Genomic DNA, 27276 nt, shown 5'->3' with positions numbered 1-27276 from the left:
ACAAAAATCCTTGAAATTCGCGGTGATGTCGATGTTGATATTTACGGCCCTGATTTGGAAGAGCGATGGCGCCGCTGAACGAACTACTGGTTGCAGAAGCAGAGGCAGCAGCAGTAGCGGCAGCAGTAAGCAGTAGCAACAGCACGAGTCGTTGTGTGTCTCAGTCTCGCCGTGAAAATTCGTAAGTGGTCCGCGTGACAGTTGTCTGGAGGTTACGTTTACAAGCCGGACGATGATGTCAAAGAGTTGGTGTCGCGTGATTCGCGCGAGATCGAACCATTCATCGAATTGTCAGTGAATCATTACGTTCGTTGTTGGTTTTTTCTTTGTCGGTGCAAGCTTCTCTCTCTCTGTTGGCCAACAGGGATAATAGGCCGGGCCTATCAGTACAGTAGGAAAATGGCGGCTTGCCTTGCGCGATGTAGACGATGAGAGGCAACGAGGTTCTTGGCGTGAAGCGCTTGAACACATTACGAAAAAAAAGTAACCTTTCGTTTTATTGTCGATTGTTCGCAGTGTAAAGTGTGTGGAGTTGGTGTTCGATCATCGGCGCAGTGAACGAAAAACACAAGAGAGAGAGAGAGAGAGTGGGAGAGGTTAAGAAAAAAAAAGGAGGGACCTTGTTAGCGCGAACACCACGAGTTACGAGATGAGAGTGAGACGTGAGGAAGAACGAAGGAAAAATAACACGAGAGCCGAGTAACGAAGAACCACTGTGCATTCAGTTTGTGTACGCGTGTGTGCTCGTATGAGAGCGAGAGGCGATCAACGGTGACAAGTGTTCCGTCGACGGGGAACTTGGCCTTAGCCCCACGTCGACAAGAAGATGATATTCTGGGTATCAAGATACCGCCGTGGCTACGTCGACCGCGATCCTCGTGTCGCCGTTTGCTGTCGTCGCCATTGAGCTGCGGCTGCTTTCGCGAAAATTTGTTTTTTCGCGAGAGGATAGCGAGGCCGTGGACGACGAGAACAACGACGAGGACAACAACAACGACGACGACGAGGACGACGACGACGACGACGACAACGACCACGACGACGACCGTCACCATCACTATCACTATCACTGCCACTATCACTATCGCTATCGCTATCACTATCACCATCACCACCACCATCACCATACCATCATCACCACCACAACCACCATCACCTCCACTACCAACGATCACAAGGAAAACTCGAGGGAAGATGAGAGGCGCGTGCGACGGCGGCATAGCGAGCTTTCTCGCTCTGGCGCTCCTCTGTTTATTCCACACGTCATGCATTGTGGACGGTATGTAATGCTTCCATTGCCCGTCAGTTTAGTTTCTCTCTCATTCGTTCTGTCTTCCTATTTCTCGTTGCTTCTTTTTTTTACAGTGGTTACAAAACTACTACAGCATATACGTACTAATTACTTAGGTCCTTATATATTAATTTTCGTATCATATAAATCATTCCGCAAATTGAAATATACAGAAAAATGATGATGATGTTACAGACAGTATTTTTAAAATTTACTATTGTTTATACCTTATACCATATTCAATAAATAAAGTTGTTGAAATAAGATATTTCTTTCTCGAGAATTGAACGTTAATCATGAAATGAGATAACGAAATGGTGAAATTGGCAAAAAGTGGAGTAGAATTAGTTTGTCATTTGACAACTTTTTGATGAACAAACATTTAATGAAAAACTCTAGAACTTGATAAAAAAAGGCTTCGCTTGAATATAAGGGCATGTTCCGATACTTTTTCTAATCATTGTACATACGTAGTATATATATTGTATGATCCTTTCTCGAGTCGATCTTTTCCTCCCTAATTTCATTCGTGGATTCGTTTCTACCTGTTTCTCATTCTTCTCTTCTTTCCGACTTCTGCCCGACCGTTCTTCCTGCTCTTCCCCTCTTTTCCTTTTTTTTTTTTTTTACTTTCCGGACTACGTAACGTTGCGTAAGCCGTAAGCAACGCGGCATCATGCGCGAATGCAGAAGGGCCAAATTAATCTTGTTGTATCGAGGCTCGTCGAGTATGCGGAAGGGTATATGTTTCATCGGCACAAACTGTATGAATATAAACTCCCTGTTTCACGCACAATTTATCTGGTAACTACTTTTTTGCCACTATAAAGTAGTGTTTTGTTATAAAATTATTACTAACCTATTTCATCAGACCTCAGGTATGATGTATTCTATATATGTTTACGTAAAAGCACAAAGAAAATCTGAATAATATTCACAGTCATTCTATAAATAATATTGCTTGTTATGTTAGATACACACTGTACCTTGATTTTTACATTTATTATTTGTAATTGTTACATTATTTTTATGTCTTTGAAAAAATATTTTTTTCAATCTGAATCAGATAGTCGAACCGATAAATTAGTTACTTAAATGACAAATTAGAATATAGACAGAAATAATACTATGTTATGTGTAGTATGATATAATTTAACTAAAGATCACTATAGCTGAAAATATTTATAAAATGCAATGTAGACCTATTGAAACTGAACAAATTGTAACAATGTTTCTCGAAATGTTAAAATAATAATTTTATAAATATTTGTTATTGTTACAACTTAAACAATGTAAACTATCGAATTGTAGCATTCAATTTTGTGATGTAATGTATTAGAGGTTGTAAAAGTGAATTAGAATGAAATTTAAGTACAAAAGAATTATTGAAGAACTCGAATGTTAGCAATGATATGTAGATACTATTTCATCGTAGACAATAATTGACAATGCAGTACACTAAAAATATGATAGTATATTATTTGATATTACAAAGTAAAAGAATGCTTGGTTTTAACCAAATTTGTGTAAATATAATATGTATATCATGTATAATCATACTTTTTATGTAGATAATTCTTTAGAAAGGCAGTAAAAAAGATCTAAATTATTATATGCCTACATATGTATAAGTTCTCACATATTCTCAGTAACATATTTCATCTTAAAGTCCAATATAAATGACGACAGCTGAAACTAAACTTAATTCAAACTAAAAAATTAAGGAAACTACCGATAAATATACATGTATTAATTAAATGAAAAATTTATTGAAAAGACTAAAAGCATATACAAATTAATAAATTAATTCGTCTCTTATAGTTAAATCGTTAAATATTTGAACTATATGTACAAGAAAAAATACTTGCTATTTTTGTTATGTAGAAACCTTCCTAAGATCGAAACTTGGTTTCAAAATCGCGGTACAGTAATTACTTTTATTACATGGTAGTTATTTTCATAACGAAGACGTCGATAAGCGGTATCTCGTGATTTTGAAATCCAATCGTCTTCGCGAGATACGTAATCATTCGTGTAAATTGTGCGTGCAATGTGTATGCAAATGATTGATTTTCCAACGTCGCTCGCTTCGTCGTGCTACCTCGACTTACCAGTCTACGTATGCTATGAATTTATTATTATTATAAACACATCCTTATAGTCAGAGCACGGCCTTTTAGCACCACGTTTCGTTGATAGTTAATTAAGATACTTTACGATCAATCTTATTTTGTTTTTGCCTCTTTCGGTGTCTTGTTGACCTTCTTTCGATACCACTCACACTCGTCTCGAAGAAATTGCTGCCTCTCACAACAGAAGAATATATATTTCAGGATACTTCGTTCGAATATTTTCGGTAACTTTGCAAATAATTTGAATCGCATCGGCGTAATGTTTGAAGTTAAGAGACTCTGCAATTTTTATTTGATAATTTTCACTGTATGTAATTGTATCAATTCACTGTGTCAATTTGATAAATAATAATTTTTATTTTGCAATGTGACACTTTAAAATTGCGACATTTGAACTTTGAAATTGGGAGGTTTTGCAAGCTGATATGTTTTCCGACTTTTTCAGATAAAACTAATGCATGTATTTGTTAAATTCAGAACTTTTATTTACGTACATTGACGGTGAAATATGTAGCATCTATGTGAATACATATCTATGTGGTGGTTCTGTAGTGTCTCTGTATTTCTGATATAATCTGTTTATATTGAACATGTATACTAAAATTTTATGTAGATACTCAACTTTACTTATTTTACTATATGTACATAGTATAATTATACATGTATGTTTTTCTGTGTGTAATATAATTGCCCAATATAATATAGAATTTATTACGTTTTTATGAAATAGAACAAGATTGTATTATAAAGTGTTATAAAATCTATATTTAACCTAACAGAATTATATATTGATATTGTATTTTACTGAATTTACTGCATATAATAGAATATTACAGAATATTACAACGTAACGTGTTTTATTTTTATTTTATTTTTGATTAAAATTAAAGCGTTGTACAATTTTTGATAGAATCTACAGGTTGTACCATGTAACGTTATACCGCCATGATTTTCAGGTACTTCCCATAATTTAACCAAGATACATATGTTTCAAATAAAAGTTAAACAGCTTTCAATCGGCTAGAAATTTTGGATAAAATCGGCTAAGAAATTTCAAAAAAATTGTTTTTTTGGGAAGAAGTTAAGGTCATCTTGACATTGATACTACATATAAAATGACACTATGTATTTTTTACTTTGTACCGTTGTAGCCGTTGTTAAGACGAGTTCAACGACCTATTTTACTATATGACTGTGAAATGATCCTGAACCCTTGAAATGACGATTTAATTAAGGGAAATATTATCGTTAAAAATTATTTTATTTCGATGAAATAGTACATTTCGAAATGGCGAGCCTCAATAGGATAAATATTATTAAAATTAACAATAATGAATTAATAATATTAACCATACGCACATTACGAAAGCAACATAAACAGCGTATAGAAATAAACATATATACCTTGTGTAGTATTGCAGTATCTTTGTAAAAAAAGGTTTGTCAGCCTTCGAAAGATGGCGTGATGTTGATTTTTATGTCGCTCCATTGGTTGTAATTTGTAATATTGTAATGTTGTGTAATATTGAAAATTTTACAAATTGTGTTTAGTTTTTCTCATCATTGTATATGTTACTAATGTTTCTTTTATCTTCGTTATATGTCTTATATTTTATACAGACATTTGTATGTAGAAATTAGTAACTGCGATGAGACAAAGTATTTTTGAAGTGCGAGTTGACGTGACGGTTAAATCGTGGCTAGGTGTTGCGCGATCATACAGTCAACGTAACGGAAAAAAGTGGCAGTCTTCGATTGGCACGCGACAGAAACAGTCCTATTGTATATTTGACTATGTATACTTTAGCATATCGTGATTAGATTATTTTCAAAGTTTCTTTGTTTATTTTCTTTTTCTTGCTGAATCCCGATCCTTACTGTATGTGTACCATATACATGCATAATTTTTTATTATTCTTCTAGTCATAGTCGTGTTTCCTATTTTTTATAAATTATCAGCAATGCTTTTAATTATATATATATAAAATATTCTATATAATAGAAATAATATTAAGTCTTTGATATCTCATAAACAGTGAACTTGTAATACTAATTTTTATGATAATTACTATATATATATAGTTCACTGTTTATGAGATATCAAAGACCGAATATTATTTCTAACTAAACTACATTCTAGATAGCGAGGATGAATTGCATACTAATTGTATCTACAAAGTGGAAATTTTTTGTGTATCTCAGTTTTTAACACTTTAGAAAACGTTAAATAGTATATTTACAGTAGTATATTTACATGACAGAGAAAAATAATAACCGTAACTTCATAAGGGAAATTCTGAAAAACTATCAATTTAATTTATATTATATCCAAAAAATGACCTCCTATACGTGAAATTCTCAGTCCCCTGCCATGTCATAACTACAAAATTTACTCTATGACCCATGCTCAGTGAATGAATTTGAAGTTATTTACTAATTTTTACTTTTTATACATATTTTACAATAGTCATATTTATCATTTATATTTATTTTACTTTAATCGACTTCATTTTATTGACAAAAAAGCATCTAGCACGAGTCTCACTTGCTCATCTTAGTTCCTGGTCCACCAAATTATTTCTAAAATAGAAAACGATATCTAAGGTATTAACAAAGAAATCACACGAAGTAAGTTAAAATTAATAAAATGAAGTATTGTGCACCTTTTATGTTTTGTAGCAAGTGTCCATTCTTGAGTAGCTAAAATTGCAAACTCGTTAACAATCAATTTGTTATAAATTCAAAATTTAGTATTTTTACGAAGTTTTATTTAATGTAACGTAAATATAACATAGGCATTCAACTTTTTTTTTTAATATCAGAAGTGAATAGTATATAGAAATATCCAGGAGCTTGATAAAAGTGTTTGTCTATTGTATTTATGTTACATCAATGCTGATGTTGGCAACTAAGTGATTAGCACTTAATGACAAAATCCGTAATCATTTAGTTGATTATTGTTTTTAAGTTTAACTGACAATGTTTGAGATTGATAGCTAGTTTGTTTACGATTAATACGTGTTAATTCTTTTTTAAATTCGATTATTTTTGTTCTCACTTTTAAATTTAAATGACAATTATACAAATTGATAGTTCGTTTATAAACTGATATAATCTAGTATAATCTTAATTACAAATTACTATTGATGTATGATTATGGGTGATCAAATTCTATAAATAATCTTTGAGAATTATTCTTTAACTAATTTGTGATGAAAAGCGTGAGAAAATATTTGTTCTTTCAAAAAGAAAATTTTAAATATAGTTGATTATATAAAGCTTTATTGAAATCTCAATCTTTTGTAGATAGCTTTCAAAAAACTACTGATAAAATTACATATAGTTATTCATTTGTCTCGTCGCTTTTATAGCAATACCAGCATGTCCTCTGCTACAATTCATAAATTAAATGGAAAAGTTTGTGGACAAGACCACTGCCAAAAGATTCCCACGTTTGTAGAATCACTCTATCTCAAAATGGATTGAATTATGACAAATATTCTATATCACCCTTTTTACATGTTTCGATTCTTCACTGTGTTTTACATTAAATTGTCCCATTTATATCTTTTCTTAGAATACTCTCTTTTATTAAAAGTATATTAATGCGATAAGAATATGATGAATAAAGATTTATTTTATTCAATGATATAGTTTTATAAGTATATAATTTACTGTAATGTCTTTTTAATCATTCTTTAAAACTAAATTATTGTAAAATGTTCTTCTTATTATTGTCTATTTCATTTTGCGTAGGTTGCATTAATATTATATTTCTAATTATTCTATTTACATTAGTTACGTTTTTTAAAGTTTTTTTATTTAATATTAAATTATAGTGTTTTTATTATTACTTTATGTTGCGTTACGTGATATAATAAAATTCCATTTACAAAAAGAGTATATTAAAAGTATATTAAATATATTCATTCGAAAAATAATATAACGCTCTAAATATCTCTAACGTTACGCAGTTCAAAGTAATTAAAAAATTTTTCTGATCAAACATCTGGAACGTGAAGCTATTGTGTATTCAGTGGTACTGGTACATAACTTTCACCAAAGATCCATCCGTTGTGAATAACTTTCATTCACTCGATTATCGACTTTCGTTCGTGCTAAACAAGTTCAAAAAACCATTCTATTGTATACTAGGAAAAAATTGAGATTCTATATAAACTTTCTTCGTGTAGAAATTAACTTGTTTAGAATCATAAAACATGAAAGATATTATATAGAACTCCTTATGCCAATACATGATCGATAGCATGAATGTGCGAATTTCTATTATTTCAGTAAAAAAAGAAAGCAGAGTTAAATGTCCTCTTCTTTTGTTTTTAGATTATGGTATACTTTAAACTCGACTCATGATTTCCAGAATTACTTGATTATTTCGTGTTCGCTTATGAATTTTTATAATCCATCGAATCGCATATTTATGGTTTCGATATAAGAGGAACGGATATACTGCTCATGAGTATTATATGTGGATACTTTGGTTGATTTGTATTAACAGTACATGTATATGAATGTTGCTAAATATATGAATTAATGGGAAACTAATGATTAAGAGATCTTAAGATACTTATTAGTAAATACTGAACAGATAACAAGATTTTTATAGAATCAACAAATTACGTTATATCATATTAAATTTAAATTTTCCATTTAAAACATTACTAATGCTATATTACAATTACAATACACGATTCCTCAAAGTATTAAGTGGTTAATTATTGCTAGAATTAATCATAACAGTCTCGCTACGGATTTGGAAGACTCTTATCTTATGTACTGAGTATTGAACAAGGTGAGAATCATGAAAACTCTTTCTAAACAACGAAACTATTCAGAAATTGTTTGATATTTACAGTTCGATAACTCGAATAAGAGATAAAATTGTTCTGGGCCTTTCTATTCTTAATTTTGTAAATTATATTCTACCAATAATAAACGAGTGCCTACACAAATTTAATTTTTCTTATAACTATTACTTATAATAAGAATTTGAAAGATGATTATATTTATAATACTTCAAATTATAAGAAATGCATTCTCAAATCCTATATTATAAAACTAAAACTTTTCGTAACACGGTCAGAGACGAATTACAATACAATAACCATTTCCCGATTTATATTAAAACATATTTCATATTTGAAGCTTTTATTTGCAAGCCTCTCTGTATTTATAATACTTCGAAGTATAAGATGTGTATTTTCAAATTCTATATTATAAAAATAAAACGTTTCACAATAGAAAATCTGTCGAATTTACGATCATTCCCTTATTTACGTACATATACAATACTCGTCACTATTCTTTCATCGATCAACAGAAAACGCCATGATTTATCTTTATCACTCTCTACTTATAATGTACACGCGTAATAAGTTTCAATGTATAAACATTCTTCATTATTTCCCACGATAATTGCGTAATCGTATAAAGGTAGATGAAGAAATATGTATGTATAAAAAGAAGGATGTACGAAAAGAGGAAAAAGATGATGAAAGAAGTGAATCAGCTGATTGGTTATTATACGAACATCATTCCAATCAAGTAACACATTACTATGTAAAAGAGTCGTTTGTTTTGCATATATTATTATTATTATTATTATTATCATCACACACACACACACACATATTCACGCATGAATCCGGCCTATAGAATGCAAAATTCTCTCGAGAATACATTCTACGTAACCGTATTGTTGAATAGTAAATTAGGTCTAAATACAAATCGCGCGATCGCTACGCGACCAATCACGAATCTGCGCTATCGGATAAATTACATAGTGAACGGTCACGTTACAGGGTTATTGGTCATTTAACAATTCCTTTAGAGATAATTTCCGGGAAGTATTTAATCGATAGAGAATATCGTGAAGAAATTGCTCGATCAATGTCTTAGCTAGCTACTTGCCTTGTATTCCATGTTAATGTTAAGTTATGGCGAGATTACGACATATTCCTTTTCTGTGTTCTCTCTCGTTGTTTCCCTGTTCGCCTATTTTTCTTTGCTCCACTGTGAGCTTCCTGCACAATAAATGTCGCTTTCAGTCATATTTAGACGTTCCGTTTTAGTTATTTTAAGTTCAAAGAAATATTTGACGAATTGATCGATTCGATGATTTGTTTGCGTATTATCAGATATGGTATAGTACTACAAGTTTTCAACCAAAGTGCAATTTTATCGTTACGATAAAAAAATTTTGATAGAAATAAAAATAAAGAATTTCGAGAAATAGAAATCTATCGCGATGTAACGTGTACAGAGTAAAGTATTTTATAAAATACAATACAATACGTGCTGCGAGCAGAAGAAGAATTTTATTAATGTATAAGTTAGATATATACATTGAAATAAATCTATATTTAGTCGGAGAGATCTTTGGCAGTTATATATATGGAAGTCTCGATTCGATTCAAATTTCAAATCTCGTAAAATGATATTTCAAATAGTACAGTCCTTTAAAAATTAGTAGACACATCACCTTTCGCAAATTTCGATAATTTTTCAATCTTATGTGTTATCTGACTCCTTTTTACAGTATTAAAGTATATTGAAGTAATATTAAATTAATTAATTAATTAAATTAAAATTAATATTAAAGTGATATTATTAATGAAAATTAGAAACTGACTCTAATAAATTTTCTTGTTTAACAGTAAAAAAAAGTGATAATGAGCAAAATTAAATTTTACAAATTATCTGATGCTTCTATTCGACGTAAAATTCTACAATCTACAACTTATAACTTATTAATTTACTAATGTTATTAGTTGGTAGATTATTGTGCAAGAGAACACTGGGTATATATTTACCGCTAAAACTCAAAAAACTACAACTGACGTACTTACATTATTTGCTTAACATAAGAAAACGCAGATTCCAAGTAAATATAAAAAAATATTTGTGATGTTGTTAAAGCTTTCAGTTTATGAAATTGATCAGTATGGTCTCTAAATATCTCAATTATCAACCAAGTAAAAGAAAAGACATTTTTTATAAATCACGTACATTCAATGTTAAGATTTATAATAAATTTGGTATTGGTCATGAATAATCAGAATACCTGTTCGTGTGATTTCCTTATACGAGTTGAAATTTGAAGAAAATATTGCAAAGATTATTGAAAATTATATTTGAAGTAATTCGTAACGTTGGTACGCGAGATTCAAAACAGAATTTTTTGGATAGAAAATGAATCAAGAGAAAGGTCATTGACATTTATACACAATAAGTAATATTTTAGAAGATTGATAATGACACAAGAAATGGAGAAACAACAGGAGAAATAGCGTTCGAAATAAATGTGTCATTCTACTATTATTCGCCATTTGACTTAAATTGGAAAAGTAAGGGAAATGGACAAATGGGTTTTGTATGAGTTAATTAAGCGAGGCACAGACGCAGAAGATTAGACTTCAGAGTTTAGACAAGTGTCAGAACTCGTCTTGTTACTTGAGACAAATAAGCAGAATTTGTTTATAATTTATTTGTTTTATCACTAGCAACAAAAATTGTTGTTATTTATTAAAATATGAACATTTGTTACACTCTTCCTATTATGTCTATCTCTTATCTACGAATTGTTTATTTTTTCAATCAATTTTTGAGCAATTTTATAACGAAAACATTGTTTCGGATAATTTTTCTAAATAATTTTTAAACTCCAAAGGGAAGAATAAAGAAAAATTTTAAATATTTAATTTTAAATTTTAAATATATATAGTATTTATTCATCCAAGACTTATATATTATGACCATTTCTTTCCATCTGGTCTTAATATATACGTATGCACTGTAAGTACATAGTTGAATTTATTGGGCTATATGTATAAATGCGTACACTATACACTGGCTGTTTAAGGTACGTTTTCACGTGACAGTAAATCGTGATTTTTACGTTCATGATACTACTACGACTTTTGTCGTCATGAAAACCAGATGTTGCATTGTTGTAACATTGGACTTGCTGTCGCAACATTACTGTTACGAAATCAAAGTAGGCTTTATTTTCTAGTGACATTTTATGTTAATGTTACGCATGAAACTTGGTGAAAACCAGAGGTATTATCGCGACAATGCTCGTTCTTGTGCAGTAAAGCGAACGGAGAAGTAGTTAGATAGAGGTTAAGGAAACATTGGCGAAGAAAGACGTTTCGACGTTGTATCGTTCTTATACGAATACGAAAAGCATCCATGTCCATGTCTATGAAACAAAATATGTCGATACACATTTTAAAAGTAGATTAACGAAAAGTGAAGAATAATGAAAACGCTACGAAAAGAGATTAGAAGCATACGAGCAACTTATAACACAGAGGTAGAATTAAAATTACAATTAAAAGTTCTAAGAAAAGTGATAGAAAAGAATAAATCTGTACTAGTCCTGTGTTGTCCTACAGTGTTACGATCACAACAAAAGCTGTGACTTGGGATTTCCTATCACAAGCAGTCTTTCGTTTTAATAATTTTAAGCATGAAAATAATAAAAAAATTAATAAAACCAAGCTTACTGAAATCAAATGATAAAATCTTCGCTATCTTTTATCTTACATGATTATAAAGATGGAATACAGAAATTTCGTTATCGTACGGAAGTGATTGATACTAAGTTCTCACAAGATGCACTTTCATATTACGTGACGCGACATCGCAGTTGCGACAGTTGTGCAATTGTGCGATTGTCGCAGATGGGCGATGCGATGCCGCCGCGATTTGGCACCAAGCACAATACGTTATGAACATAGCTACTTACTTAGGAATGTGCGGTAATGGAATATCCGATGATTGTTGATGTACTGGTGATTCTTGGCGCCGAAATAAAACGAAGATCAAGAATACAAAAAATTGTGTTTTCGGCTTTATTTTTTAATTATTGACAATTAAAAATATCCCTGCACGTGAGCAATACTCCTTACACGAACGAAAGGAGGTCGGTCTAAGCGAGGAGCGATCCTCACTTCGAGCGGCATATGAGCGGCAGCTCGTATAAGTTGTACAGAAGAAGATCATGGTATTCGGAGAAGTAAACAACCTGTGCTTTAGCCTGTTTAGTCCCCAGATTTAAATCCCCTTGACTTTTACTACTGGGGACACATAAAGATGCGATACGGCAAAATTTTAAGAGAAGAAGGCTCTGTGTTTGCAAAAGAACGGAGGACATATCGAACATCTATTGTAATTTGTTGTATATTTTGTGGACATGCACGGTCAGAGCAATCACGGTGCGTGTGTGATTTTGCTGTAGACACTCGCGGAGGCGAGGGATTAGAGGAAACATTAATCCTCTCTACTTGGACAGTTTTCGATATGCTTTTATCGATTTTCACGAGTAAGCAGGTTTAATGTTCAATCTACCATTTATTTGCAAAACGTCGCGTCGAGTTGTTTATGTCTCTGAATACCATGATATCTTTTGCTACAACTTGTACGAGGTAAGCTGCCGCTCATGTGTCGTTCGGAGGATCGCTCCTCGCTCAGGCTGATCTTTCGTTCGTGTAAGGACGTTTGCTCGTGTGCAGGGATATTCTTAATTGTCAATAACTGAAAAACAAAGTCGAAAACGCAATTTTTTTATTCTTGATTGTTGTTTCATTTCGGTGTTAATCAATTGTGTAAAATCAGTAGCCGAACATCCTTACGTAATCGTACAGCCCACGAAACGCGTAGCGGTATTCTTATGTTTACGTTGTCTTTGTCTTTTATACATTAAATTTGACAAATTAATGGTAAAATATCTATTAAAGTAATAGTCTGTCGTTAAATGCCTTCATACCTTTTTGTAGAGAATTTCCAGCTGAGTCGATCAATGTTATAAAAAATATATAGTGCCATTTAAAAAACTCAAGGTCTCCTTGATATCTCAGAAAATATAATTATATAAAAAAATAAAATTGCATTCCTCTGATGAATCCCTTGAAATGCAACACAATTTATTTAAGACGTTTTTCGATAAAACAAACCAACCGATAGGTAACAAGTTATTTTAGATTTTATGATAATATTATACTACATACTACGATAGTAGTACGTACTATATACATACTTCTTATTTTGTCATTGACTCACCCTATGTTTAATAAGTTCAAAATGGATTTGTATAGTTAATGATTGCAGTAGAAAGACATAATAAGTACATTATTATCGATCTTTTGATTTTAATGGAATCAAGAACAAATATTTTTTTAAATATAAAATTGCTAAAAGTAAACAAAATTTTAACTCCAGCCAAAGGTATAATTATTATTATCGTATTTTCCTGTTAGGCACTGAATTATTTTCTATAACTAATAAGAATTGCTACTGTATTTTGTACATTAATTTTAATGATGTATTTGCAAGAAATTCCACAGAAAATAAGCTTAGGTATAACATCCTAAAGTCGAATACATACATGCTCTATTTTGATAGCGTCTCATATGCACGAAGAGTTTGGTGTTGGATGCTACGCAAAATTATGCAGAACGGCGTTAAATGTTGGTGTTTAATATCGCCATGTACGGACGGAACTCTCGTTTCGTTGGTGAGTTGTTACCAGTTTGCCGTTCAACTCGATTATATGTAGTTGCTCTTGTTGTGGCGAGTTTGCGTAGTATAATCGGTCTTCCTCTCCACGAAAGCCCGTTCGTGAGGAAAGTTCACCGTAACGTTTGTCTTAGTTTGATCTGTACTCTACTCAAGTCTGTCCTACGTAGTACGTTGAACAATGCCGTATGTGTAAAACAATGTCATCTTAATCTTCGAATCGATATCGTTCGTTTGGCTGATAATCTAACTATGGAAACAATTGAAACCTACAGAAGATCGTGATAAGGCATATTATTTTTACATTTTTTTCAAAAGAATAATTGTATAATTTATTTTACATGAAGATTATGGAAGGAAAACATGATAACTACATTTTTGCTGATTTTTTGATTCCAATGCTCATTTTAGAATTAAACAGAAGGATTTTAATACGACAATTGGAAACGGAAACATTCTGTTAAGTCTAAAGAGGAAGTCTAGAGTAAATCTTTCAAAAATAGTTGATTAGTTGATGAAATTTTGTGGAAACCAAATAGATATGCACATTTAGTATAATTATTAAGACAAGCAATATTTTAATATACTCAGTATTTTAATAGTACGAGTATGAAAATATGTTTATAATTTTGAAAAGTACGAAGGAAGATATATTTGCAACAAAAACCAAATATATAAAAAGACAACTTTGGTAACGCGGGATTGTTTGAAAACGTATTGAATTTTAATACTGCTTCCGTATAAAAAAATAGGAAATATCATTTATTATATGCTTTCATGTAAACTCCATATATCATTCCTACAGCTTTCAAAACTCAATATATGTACTAGATTAATTTCAAATTATGAAAATCGATCGTCTCCTTGATTTCACGGTTAAATATGTATTTTTTCATTTTTATGATTATTTTAAAATTATCGATTGTTATAATTTATAATGTTAGGTATACGTTTGATTGTTTACGACACTTAATAAATTTGTGATTTATTTTTCGAAAGCTAAAATATCGATAAATTTCGTTCTAAAATAAATTACTCTATGAATTTCTTATTGAAAAAATCAACATAGCCGCTGATTGCTGGAGTCTTTGTCATCGTATCATTTTCATATACATACGACATATTTTTAATGTCTTATTTATTCCTAAATTTAATACTTATAATATTCCTATGAATCGAAATATACGTAAAGATTTGAGAAAAATACAAATATTTTTGAATCAAAACTCGTGCATAATAATTTTGCAAATTTGATATATTTAAAAGGTTCGTATAAAAGAAAAAGAGATTGGTAGCAGCGTAATTGGCACTCCGAGTGCAAAGGATTGTTAATTATAAGCTAACTCGGGTGTCCTTGCAGAATCAATGTTCATTTAATGTGTATTATTGCTCCGTTACGAGTTACGAGCCGGGGCTTCGGCAGCGCGAGAGGCCGGCAAGAGTATTTTGGGGCTTTGGGAATACGGTTGCGGTGTGTTAGCATTAACACTAGCAGGTATGTATATAGACGAACCTGGCGCGAGGTCAGCGAGTCAGCCGCAAGAGGTTGAAAGTTGGAATTGCGTGAACGAACGCGATGCGAAATTGGCGAATCATTGAGACAGGCGGCGTAAGGAAACTATTTAACTCAATGCGGAATCGGGGAGCCACTGGATTAGAAAGATTCTCTTTTGGATCGAGACGCGCGAATGAATCTGATGCGAAATCAGAGAATCGCAGGGAATGTTAGTAAAAGTTTCGTAACTAGATTAATAAGAATTGACTCGAGCAGTAATGTCGCATCTTGTAGATAAGTTCAATTATGTTATAGTTGTAGAAAACTGTAGAGAACACAACTATATCTATTGCAAATAAAACATTGTTACAAGTATGTATGTGTCGCGGATAAACGAGCATAATGTGTATTACCTTAAAGTTTAGTCGCACGGTTTTGACGCATTGGCAATGTCTTAAGATTTAAAATTAAGAACGGTTTCAAAGTGATATCAAACTCAATTTAAACTGATTCGCAAATTCTGGCGGGGAAATCCGACGATCGATTGGAAGGGAATTTTAGCCCGATCTCGCTATACGACTATACTGACTGTTAAAAACGTGACGCGAAGTAGCACGATGATACTTTTCATGACGTTTTCTCTGTTCTGTCCGAGAGGTGTGATTTATTCAGCTCCTTATATACCATGAAAAATCTCAAAATTTTCGTGGTAGAGGTTGGAGAATTTATCGTATACATATGGAAACCACAACACGTCAAGAGTTCTGAGAACGACACCCCCGGATGTATCGTACACGCCTTGCTTTTTATCTATAAAGTACAACCGCTGCCGTTGTTTCTTCATTGTTTAGATTTAGATAAATGTTTAACAGAAAGACACTTCTGTTTCCTGAGTGCGCTTCAAGGAATTTGAAAAGTGCAGCAGGAGACAAGATATCTCCATCTATAACAGCTCTATCTTATTATTTATATTAATTGATATCAACTGTTGTTTTCATCAATATCCATCAACTCTATATGGTTGCTTAATAACATCAGAGGATAAGAGTAGATTAAAGATGTTCATTACAAATATATCTTATACACCCTACAATAATTTAAAAGTACATTTATTATTTTGTTCCAGATAAATAATGATTTATCTCGAAAAGTTTCAGAAACCATCCCGAAAGAGTGAATTTTTGATCTGGCCCTCCTTTTGGAATTTTTTCAACATGTAAATTGAAAGTTATTCTGAACTGTTCTACTTCTAAAGTATTATTTCGCTATTATATCTAGTTTAAGAAATAATATGAAAAGCTGTATTTATAATAGAATGGATATTTCTCTACATTGTAACAAAAATAACACAATAAAGGGAACACGTAGATCTGAGAACAACCCAGAACAAAAATTTGAGCTAGCATAAGTATAAGTATATAAGTAAGGCCGACTGTTTTACTCTTGCATCGACGCTGCCTCCAGACGATATTTTATCAATTTTCTCGGAAATGAAAGTGGGTCGGAATCGACAATAAAATATTGTATTCTTATTTTTTCGGACGGTACACGTGCTTGCTAGTGAGATTAATTTGTAAAAGAAAATAAGAAAGAAGCTTCCAATTTTTTTATCTACGGTAACTAATGGAGATGAAACTTGGATCGAAGAAACAAAGATATTTTTCCGATTAGTTATTATGCAAATCATGTATAAAAGAAGATTAACATTTTGAGAAACGTCTTCCTATACATATAACTGCTGTGACGTCCTCTTTAGTTTTCGAGATATTCATAAAAATATTTATGACACCTTTTACCTTGGCGTTAGGTTCATGTGTGGATATGATTATATTATACATGTGCGTGTGACGCGATGTGTTTATACGTCTCTCGTTTCAATTTGTAAAGACAGGTAGAGAGGAAAAAAATACAATTTATTTTTGTAGTAGCTCATCTATTCGGGAGTATATATATTGTACAACTATATATACCAGTAAATGACAAATTTTCTTTCTTTGAGATTTGGGTTAGATAATTGAGTTTCTTCATAAAATGAATAAATGTTCATTTATATTCATAATTTTGGATAACAAAATATCTATAATAAGATATTGTATAGCGCTTATCGTTTAATCAGTTTAATGTAATGAAACCAAATCTCGTTTTTAATTGTAATGTATGTCAGGCATATATAAAATAAATATAATTACTGGCGTAAATAGGTGCAAACAATAAAGAGCAGTTAAATAAAATTTTCAACCCCAGTACCCCCTGACTTCACCCGCACCACGTATATTACCACATTTTTCTCATATCTTCAAAGAAACGAGTTGGGACTCTCTTTTCTCTCTCTCTCTCTCTCTCTCTCGCGCGCGCTTTCTCTCTCTCTCTCTCTCCCTCTCGCTCTTTCTACAATACCTTTCGTGGTCCCTCGATGAGAGGATTAAAAATTCTTCGCTAGACCATACTATACTAAAACAGATCCGCACGAGGTTTGAATTTACAGAGGTGGTTCCATACGAATCGCTCTGGCCATAGGAAGGATCCATAGTCCATAACGGATCTCGTGGGCGCGCAAAAAACGCTGTATGGGGCTTGGCATGTTGTGAATCCCATACAGGTGGTGTATATTTCCTCGAGTTTCGTGGGACTCTACGATCTGTGTCCGTTGCGGCGAAAGAGGTGGTCTCGGTCCGCGAGACCATTCGCTGTGGGCGTGCACTAATGACTTGAATTAAACTTGTTTCGTCAGGTCGTACCACCTCTCCGAAATCATGTGTTCTGTTGATCCACGAAAAGATATTGTACACGTGATTATATATTTCCGCGAATCGACTGAATTTCTCGATTGCCTCGTTTTCACTTTTCTTTTTATTCTCGTAGCTTAGATTAGGATATGACGGATATGATACGAAATGGAGAATTTCGTTCATTTTTATCTCTGTTAATGTATTAGAAATTATTATATGATTCAATTGATAAAAATTGAAATTCTTCATAAACGGATACTAAATTATATAATAAAAGCTTTAAATTACCGAACGAATATTACTGTAATGTTAATATTTGTTTGCCACATAATATATTCTGCTATAATATCGCTAGTAATAATATGCCTATAGTTAATACAACATTAAATTCCAATTAAAAAATTCCAATTAATTACAATTTTTAATCGTGAGACCTTTTTTTCACTTTGTACGATTTATAGAAAAAGTAATTCTTTGGCATAGCAAAAACATTGAATAATTGATTACAATTGCATATTTATAAGGCAGGAGTTAAGATATACTTTTATTTTATTCGAAGTAAAATTTTTCCAAATTTCCCGAATTTGTTTGAATTCTATTAAGATCATACACATTGTATTAACATTCATACTCGCGTGTACATATTACATACTCTTGAATTATTAACCGTTTCATGCTCCATGTTGCGTGTACCCAATTGTATCTACTCTGATAATTAATTTTTAATTTTAGTATACTGTATCTTGTATAGGAAAATATCAGAAGGGTTTTGTTTTTATTATTAATAATTGATAGCTTAAAGTTTCTCCATAGTCCTGAAAAAATGATGTGTCATTAATTAAAAAAGTAATGTACTATCAACTGCCATTTCGATAGTATCTAATCAAAGAGAAATCAAATATTTTGCGATTGGACTATCGTATGTCATATATTAAATGCTAATCATAAAGTATACATAAAATTTTGGGAAAGGAAACCTTGAAATCCCAGTGATGGTGAACTTGTCTTGATATTTGTTACTACAATATGTATGTACATGTTTCGACATACAGCTAGACAGGTTCGAGTGAAAAAAGAAGGTACATGGTACGATCGAAATGACGTGCGTCATCAGTCATCAAGCACGTGATAAATTACCGAGCAGATAATGCTTCCATCGTTTTTCTTAGTAAATCGAGTTGCACTCGAAGCGACGTTTTTTTAGCTTGCCCAACTTATTACGAGGAATTTAAATTCGAGTTCATTTAAATTTAAATAGTTGCGTAAATACCTTTGAATCTTATGTTTTCTGCCAGAGAATATCGTCAAATATATCTGAATATATTTGAATATCATACATGCAAAAAGAATTGTTACGCTTTTAATATCAATTTAAAAAATTGCAAGCATTGAAATATGTCGCGATATGCGGGAGATTTAAAAGAATAAATTTATGTAACGCACCGTTCGAAAATAACGAAGTTACGTTATCCTATACCGTATTCGATCCTTATCACGTTAGATTATTTTATCTTATTAATCGTTTTATTATTATATGAATAAGAATGACGAAAGATGTATTTAAATATCAAGTAATCGCATTAGTAATCATATCCGATTATTACCATATGAAATGTCACCTTATAAAATAAAACATTAGTTGTACGCTGTTAATTGTAAGTTTCTTATCTTCTAAATCATATATATATATCATATATATATGTAAGATCGTAATCTGGGGATAATTCAGGGATCGATTCTGTAGTCTGAAAATCGAGTTTTTATTATGAAGTAAATAATAAAATACAAAAATAAACAACAATTAGTATGCGTCTATAACAATAAATAACAATAATTATCTAAACGGGAAATAACAAGTCTTTAGTGCAATGTTTACGTGAAAATCGATTCTCGATTTTCAACGTCCTGAGCTACCGATCTTTCTTCTTCGGTCTTTAAAATCTTAAATAACTATTCTGTAGCCTTGTCTGTCTCTAATGTAACTCTCTGTCCGTCCGTTCGGGAAAAACGTGCTTCTTAAAAATGGTCGTCCGTAAAACAAAAGAAGATCGGTCTGCCCGTGAAACACAGCCTGTCGTGCAACCCGTAAAACAAAAAGAATCCCTATCCTACATGAACTCTAGGGAGTTTACATATATATTTGATTATATTATTTATATATATATATATACATATAATTAAAGTAAAATATTTTGTCTGGTTATTTGTAAGATTTGTAAGAGTTCAGAAATCTCTTCCAAATAATTGATGGATTACAAGGATGCTTAGGTAGAATAAGAAGTATCCTTAACATTGCCCAATTATCCGAACACTAAATTTATATTTACAGAAATATTCATGCCATTTTCTCCTTTAAATTCACATAACTAAATTACACAAATATTCTGTTTACGCGTTAATGTCGGTATAACAAAGTTTGATATCTTTGTTATAAATTTTCTTGACATTGAATATGTATGCTTCATAGTAGAAGGAAGAGTATGAATCACACCTATGTGTGATTCTTCTCATTTAATGTAGTGGATGATAATTCACCAGCACGATAAAAGAAATTTAATGGGTGATAATAGCGCACCAAATTCAAACTTCAAACAAATGACATTTCATATGCATCGAATACGTGATATTCGATGACATTCAACTGGTTTACCATTGTCGATAAAATTTCTTTCTTTTTTTCATTTTTCAGGACTGTTGAAGTGTTATTGCGATATTTGCACGGATACCAATCACACGTGCGAAACCGATGGTTATTGCTTTGCTAGCACCAGCTTGGAGAATGATATGACCACATATGCCCGGAGGTAACGTATTTGCATGTGTATTTAGCCACGACAGTAATTTCTCACTGACCAAAAAAATTAAATTCTCTTTAATCGTCGATATGTCGTTTTCAGTCGACAAAGGTTAATCTTTCGAACGATCCATTTGTTTCTATTGTTTACGGAAACGATGATTTCGTTCGAAGATCGTGTTGATTTTTTAATTCTTCGATATTTCGACAATCATGAATAAACTATTTACATGTTTCTATTAAAATTGAATTATGTTACATTTATATTGAATTGGAACATGTAAATGACAATTCAAACGATTTACGTACGTATAAATATTACGTTTACGAAATATAATGGGTTGTAATACATATATAAAAGTAATACATATATATACATAATATACATAATACATAGTAAAAGTAAAAGTAATAATATATAGTAATACATAGTAAAAGTAATAATATATATACATAATATACATAATACATGTAATACATATATATATGTATTATATATATGTAATACATATATATAATACATATATAATACATATATAAAAGTTATCTACTATACACAACGACATAAGTTACAAATTACATTACTATTCAACATCTGTGAGAAATATTTAAGATACTTTTTCTGGATATGAATATTATGTGTTATACGATATATTTTTTATAATATACGACATAATACGACTATCATGATTATACAATTGGCAAAATTTTAAACAAATCTAAAAATGTACATACAAATCACGAAAGATTTACTTATTGTATGTTTGCAATAAATGTCTTATAACTTTTATATACAGAGTGGTTCACAAATTGGTTACCAAGATGTTTGAGCTCATAGTTTAACAAATAAAATGTTTCGAGTAGAAGTTGTGTCTTTTTGTATCTTGCTCTTCCATGTTTATTTTGTATCTTTTCAGTAGTACCATATATTCTTTTTGTCATGTCTTCTATCTATAGTTTTCATTAGTTTTGGAATATCAATGTTACTTATGTATCTGCGATGAAATAGTAAGTGGCAAGTCAAAAACGAATCAAATTAGTATCGAATGAAATGAATTCGTTTTCTAAGATAGTATAAAGATATGGCAAGAGAAATATATGGTTCTATTCAGAAAAGTTCTAAGTACAGAATGATTTTTGTTTTTTACGAAGAAAATGATATTTTTGAATTTTTTTTTTACATCAGTAAGTTCCTCATTTGACGCCAATGAACATTTACTCGAAACACTGTGTTATTTAATCTACTAAGTTCATTAAGTTCAAATATTCTAGATTACGGGGAATATCTCGTGTAATATCGCAATATTACACGAATTGTTTTGAATTGTCATTTATATGTTTAATAATTGAGCGTAGTACCACTACCGTTAAATTTCTACATTGAAACGGACTGTGCGATAAATTTCGCAACAATGGCAAATCATGACATTAGGGGATGAACAATATCGATGTTCATATCAGGGACCAGTAATTAATTTTACTACATCTATGGACGTAAAACAACATTCGCTTCGCATAATCGCGTTATCTGAAATAAATAGAAGCAATATCTGTTCGCGATAATCGCGGCAAACAATGTGCTTTCCCAACTCGAGTATCCGGCAAAAGTGATTTTTTAACTAAATTCCAGCGTTAATTGGACGTTATTGAGGAATAAATTATGGACAGAGTAATAAAAGGAGCGATCAAGCAGCGCGGTGTACCGGTGAAGCTTGTCGGTAATGCGTTCCTTTCGTGAAACGCACCGCGTAAAATAAAACAAATTAAATACATAAATATATTTATAAATATATAAAAGATTATCATTATCCTTCTTACATATGTAGATGTTTCATTGCCAGTTTTAAATCACGCCCGTTTTCTCGAATTCGATATAACGAATTCGCCGTGAAACATTTCCGGATTTGCTATCAGAGCTAATAATTGTTTGATTTTTAAAGTAGCTTAAAAAATTTCAGTTTTTTCAATAGCGTGATAATTTACAAAATGGAATCTTTTTAAATTATATTTGAGTATATTTTGACGTAGACTAAATTTTTTTTTAATACAATATTGTTTTTAAGTAAAGTTTGATATTTCTACTTATAGTCATTAATCCTTTTAATTTCTGATTATTTATGTACGTGAAACATAAATCAAACGACTTGACTTATGTTAGACATCATAATGTCGACTAACTTAAACGATTGACAAATTGAAATTAATATAACGAGCTTGATTTTTTCTTTGAATTTGAAATACCTAATCGTAGGTAGGTACAATAAATACTAGATTAATTATCGAAAAATTTGAGTATCGAAAGTGATTCGAGCAGATATGAGAAAGTAAAAACTTCGATATTAAAAAATCCCAATATACAAACTCAAAATCTTCGACTTGCTAAACAAATTCCATTGAAAAAACCAAATACTCAAAAGTTGCAATATTCGACCGAAAATTTTAATATTAAAGAACATTATTATTCGAAACATGAAATATTCAAGAATTTGAAGAGTCAAACTCCAATTTGTTTCTTCCGACGTATTAAATCAAAAGTAGTCGAATCCAGAATATTTTTTTAGGCGCCTTCAAATATGTAATAAGTCAACAATTACTCCAATAAAAAACTATTAGAGCGTATTTGAAAAAAAAAGAACAGATTCCATTGATTATAATTAATTGCCCGTTTCAATATTTTCAATTCAATGATTTTCCAAAACAACTGAAAATTCCATTATAAAGACTCGATTCCTCAACACACGAAGCTGTCGAAACAATACGGGGTCCGACCGAATAACATGTAAAAACGGGTACGACGTGATTTCTTACGTGAAAATAAGAAAAGAATATAGAATACGATATTTTCACTTTCGACTTAGTTTCCGAGAAAGTCGAGTTTGAAAATTTATCGAGTATATTTGAACATGACCAATTCCGCAACGGACAGGACTAAATAATCGCCAGAAGATTATTCTATGTGTGAAGATAAGTCGAAAATGTAGAATAAGATTTTTTCACAAGACACTGCGTTTCCGAGAAAAAAAAATTTGATAATTTATCATACGCGTGTACTAGGCTGATTCTTAACTAGACACGTCCAAATTCTATTTTCTCGAAAATGAAATCTTAAAAGAAACAATTTTATTCTACATTTTTGATTTATTTGCACACGTAGAACGGCCTACTGTTGATTATGTATTTAGTCCTGTTCAGTTCGAAATTAACCATGTTCAAGTATGCTTAATAAATTTTCAAATTCGACTTTGTCGAAAATTAAGTCGAGAATGAAAAAATGTTGTTCTATATTTTGCCTTATTTTTACACAAGGAATTACACGCCCGCTTTTACATGTTATTCGGTCGAATCCTGTATATATTCTGGCTCATTCTGAATACTCGGACAGCTCTGATTTCCCAAGTTGGTTCGATCATGTTCATCGGGAAAGCAAATTCAACGATCCCGTTCTCTTACGTCACGATTACGATCGATTCCCTCGTTGTAATTTCCAGGAACGTTTAACCGCCTTTTTCAGTTAGCCCTGCCAACGCATGATTAGCGTCTATTTTGGCAGTTTCAACGCGACGGAAACGAATTATTGTTGTCGGCCGGTGGTCGCGTTGGTAACGCTTCAACGTAGCCGTTCTCGCGATTTTTGATTCTCGTCGCTGTGAAAATACGAACCAAACGGAAGTGGAAAGGTCTCGTGAAAACACCCAATAGTACCTATCATCTGCAATCTATGTTCTGCACCTCACTTTTTTTCAGTTGATTTTTTTGTTCTCAATTAACGCGTGGGGGTAGCCATGAATTTAGCCCTAGGGAAATTCTAGCAGACTGAACAATAGGTATTTATTATTTATAATTTATATTACGCAATCCTCTATAACCGGATAAAATTATGGTTAACTATTATTTCTAACTCTTTTGACAAGAATAGCACCTATACATAATTATATATATACATATATAATTTATAATATAATATGTATGTACTATTGTTAAAGATATCATATCATATCATCGTATATATACATATGTATATAGTACTGATATCTTTAACAATAATTCGAAATTACGTATTTTGAAGATTATAACGCGCTCCCACTATAGCTGTTTTTTTATTCAAATTATTTGTCTGACTTTCTACTTTTACAGTAGAATTGTTCTGAGAATTGTTAGATCAGAAAGTATCGCGTATATTTCTATCTTCTTCCTTAATATAGTATATCGTAATATATAATAAGAATATGAAATAATTAGACCGTGGATGTTTATGTAAATTTCACACTCTTACCAAACAAAGAAGAATAATAACGAAAAAATGCAAGTTAACATTTATAACCAGCAAGTCTTTCGCTTTGCACATTTTCTATTGTATTTATATTTTATTTTGTATCGTATACACTTTTGCCATTTTTCAATATTTGATAAATGCATTAAATCCAGACATACTCGTAGTTGGGAATTTCGGATATTTTATAAAAAGCAAAGATGGTTGTTGCTGTTTCTAAGGCGTTATATTTCTTCATTGGTAAGAGATCGTTAATCGATTCCATTTTTATCTCTGTTACAAAAAGGTAGATTCCAATGATTCTCGGAGCAAATATTACAAACTTTATCAACTAACTCACAAAATCACTGACTCTGTAAACTGTAAACGGCGAAACATTGTTTATTATCGATGAAGATAACCACCTGATAACGGCGTAAGGCGTAAAATTGTTTATTATGTATTAGATAATATAAAGAATGAAATATGTAATATATATACGGCCAAGCAGTTATTTTTATTTATTGCATCTATTCTCGTATCTAAATCGAATAAAATAGGTTGCACCGATATTGATCAGATTTCATACTGTTTTTCTCTACTCTTTTCCTGCGTCTTAATGAAAGGAGTCGGCGATTTAAAATCGTATTTCTACATAAAATTTCCAGTTAAACAAGCAAATAATTAAAGAAATAGCATCTCGTGTTAGTACTAGCGAGCCACCGTATATAATATGCTTGCTTTATGTTGATAATAATAAACTTGGTAAAGAGAATTTACATCGATTTGATATACATTACAGTTCGTATGATCGTTTAACAACATAACGTGGATAGCATAGCAAAGAGTATAATATATACGATACGATACGATACGATACGATACGATACGATACGATACGATACGACACGATACGATATGATACGATACGATACAGTATGATGCGCAATTTTGAAATCGGATGAAATCGAGCGAGACGATCTGTGACGGCTTGATGCTTGAGGTCACAGACATACGGACGGGACCTCAATGTTTAATGCGCTAGGCGGGTAATTCGGATAATTCAGCCGGAGATCGTATTGAAAATAGCACGACCGAGATTATTTGATTGGTCGAAACGAGAAAGCAGCACGAGACAATTTCCTGCTATCGACCGATTACAGAATGAAGTGGTTGATACGCGAATCGTATTAAATATTAAATTTTCGTTTCATACTTGGTTTCTCTTTTACAAGCATGTTCAGTGTCTTTTTTTCACATTTCTTGATTGTAGTATATAGATACGTACAGTGCCTTTCTATATAATACTGTATGATAATGTATACTTTATAAATTATTTTGAAATTTAATTAGCTCTGTAACGAGACTCGACTATTAAGAGTGTATTGGTAAATTTTGAAACGAATTTGACAATTTATATAAAAGTTACAAGATATTAGTAATTAGATATAGCAAGCATATATTTTTTAAAGATCATTCAAGTATCAGGGACAATTATTTATTATATTAGTATCTAAGCCACAATATATAGTCTCGCCTGATATTGATATCTTGCTTTACGGCACTGTTATTATCCATAGCGAAAAATGCCTCAGGTAAAAATTGAATGGCTTGAAAGGAAACAAATACAAAAATAGTGCCTTACATCTTTCCTTGTCTTTCATACTATAGTTTTTACAATATAAAAGTTTATCTACCGAATTAATAGCTTCATTAATCTCAAATTTTTATTTTCAATAATCTATTCTTTAATTCCTGTTTACTTGTAAGTTTTAATTTATAAAAATAAAAAGCAATACATTTACGAAAATCTTCTATATGTATATGGATATATTTATCACACAATACTTCACACTTATGCTTTCAATGCTAATCTAGCTAGTGAAATTCACTATTTTCTTTTGACAGTCTACCGAATTCTTTAAAATAAGTTACTTCAAATAACAGTTGAATTCTATTACGCGCAAAATACTTGGTCGAAAGAAAGAAAAAAAGAAAGAAAGTAAATAAATAAGAAGGGGAGGAAGAAAGGAAGAAAAAAAGGAAG

At 31.4% G+C, this 27276-nt stretch overlaps 2 protein-coding genes across 9 annotated transcripts in view; one reads left to right on the top strand and one right to left on the bottom strand.

Moving 5' to 3' along the window:
- The window catches only part of LOC126915234 (60S ribosomal protein L7a), a 113557-nt gene that overhangs the window by 8892 nt on the left and 77389 nt on the right, over window positions 1-27276 (bottom strand). The gene's annotated exons all lie outside the window — the stretch shown is intronic.
- The window catches only part of LOC126915227 (TGF-beta receptor type-1-like), a 72286-nt gene continuing 45041 nt past the window's right edge, over window positions 32-27276 (top strand). For 3 of the 8 annotated variants that reach the window (XM_050719692.1, XM_050719691.1, XM_050719693.1), the window contains exons 1-2: window positions 32-1279; window positions 20876-20990. In XM_050719692.1, coding sequence (XP_050575649.1) covers window positions 1195-1279; window positions 20876-20990 — 200 coding nt within the window. In that variant the 5' untranslated portion in view covers window positions 32-1194. The other 5 variants (XM_050719695.1, XM_050719696.1, XM_050719694.1 and 2 more) reach the window with 4 other exon arrangements.

This window comes from Bombus affinis, chromosome 4 (assembly GCF_024516045.1).
Source record: "Bombus affinis isolate iyBomAffi1 chromosome 4, iyBomAffi1.2, whole genome shotgun sequence".
Taxonomy (NCBI): Eukaryota; Metazoa; Arthropoda; class Insecta; order Hymenoptera; family Apidae; genus Bombus; species Bombus affinis.
The sequence above is the reverse complement of the archived record's forward strand: the minus strand, read 5'-3'. Positions and strand labels throughout refer to the sequence as shown.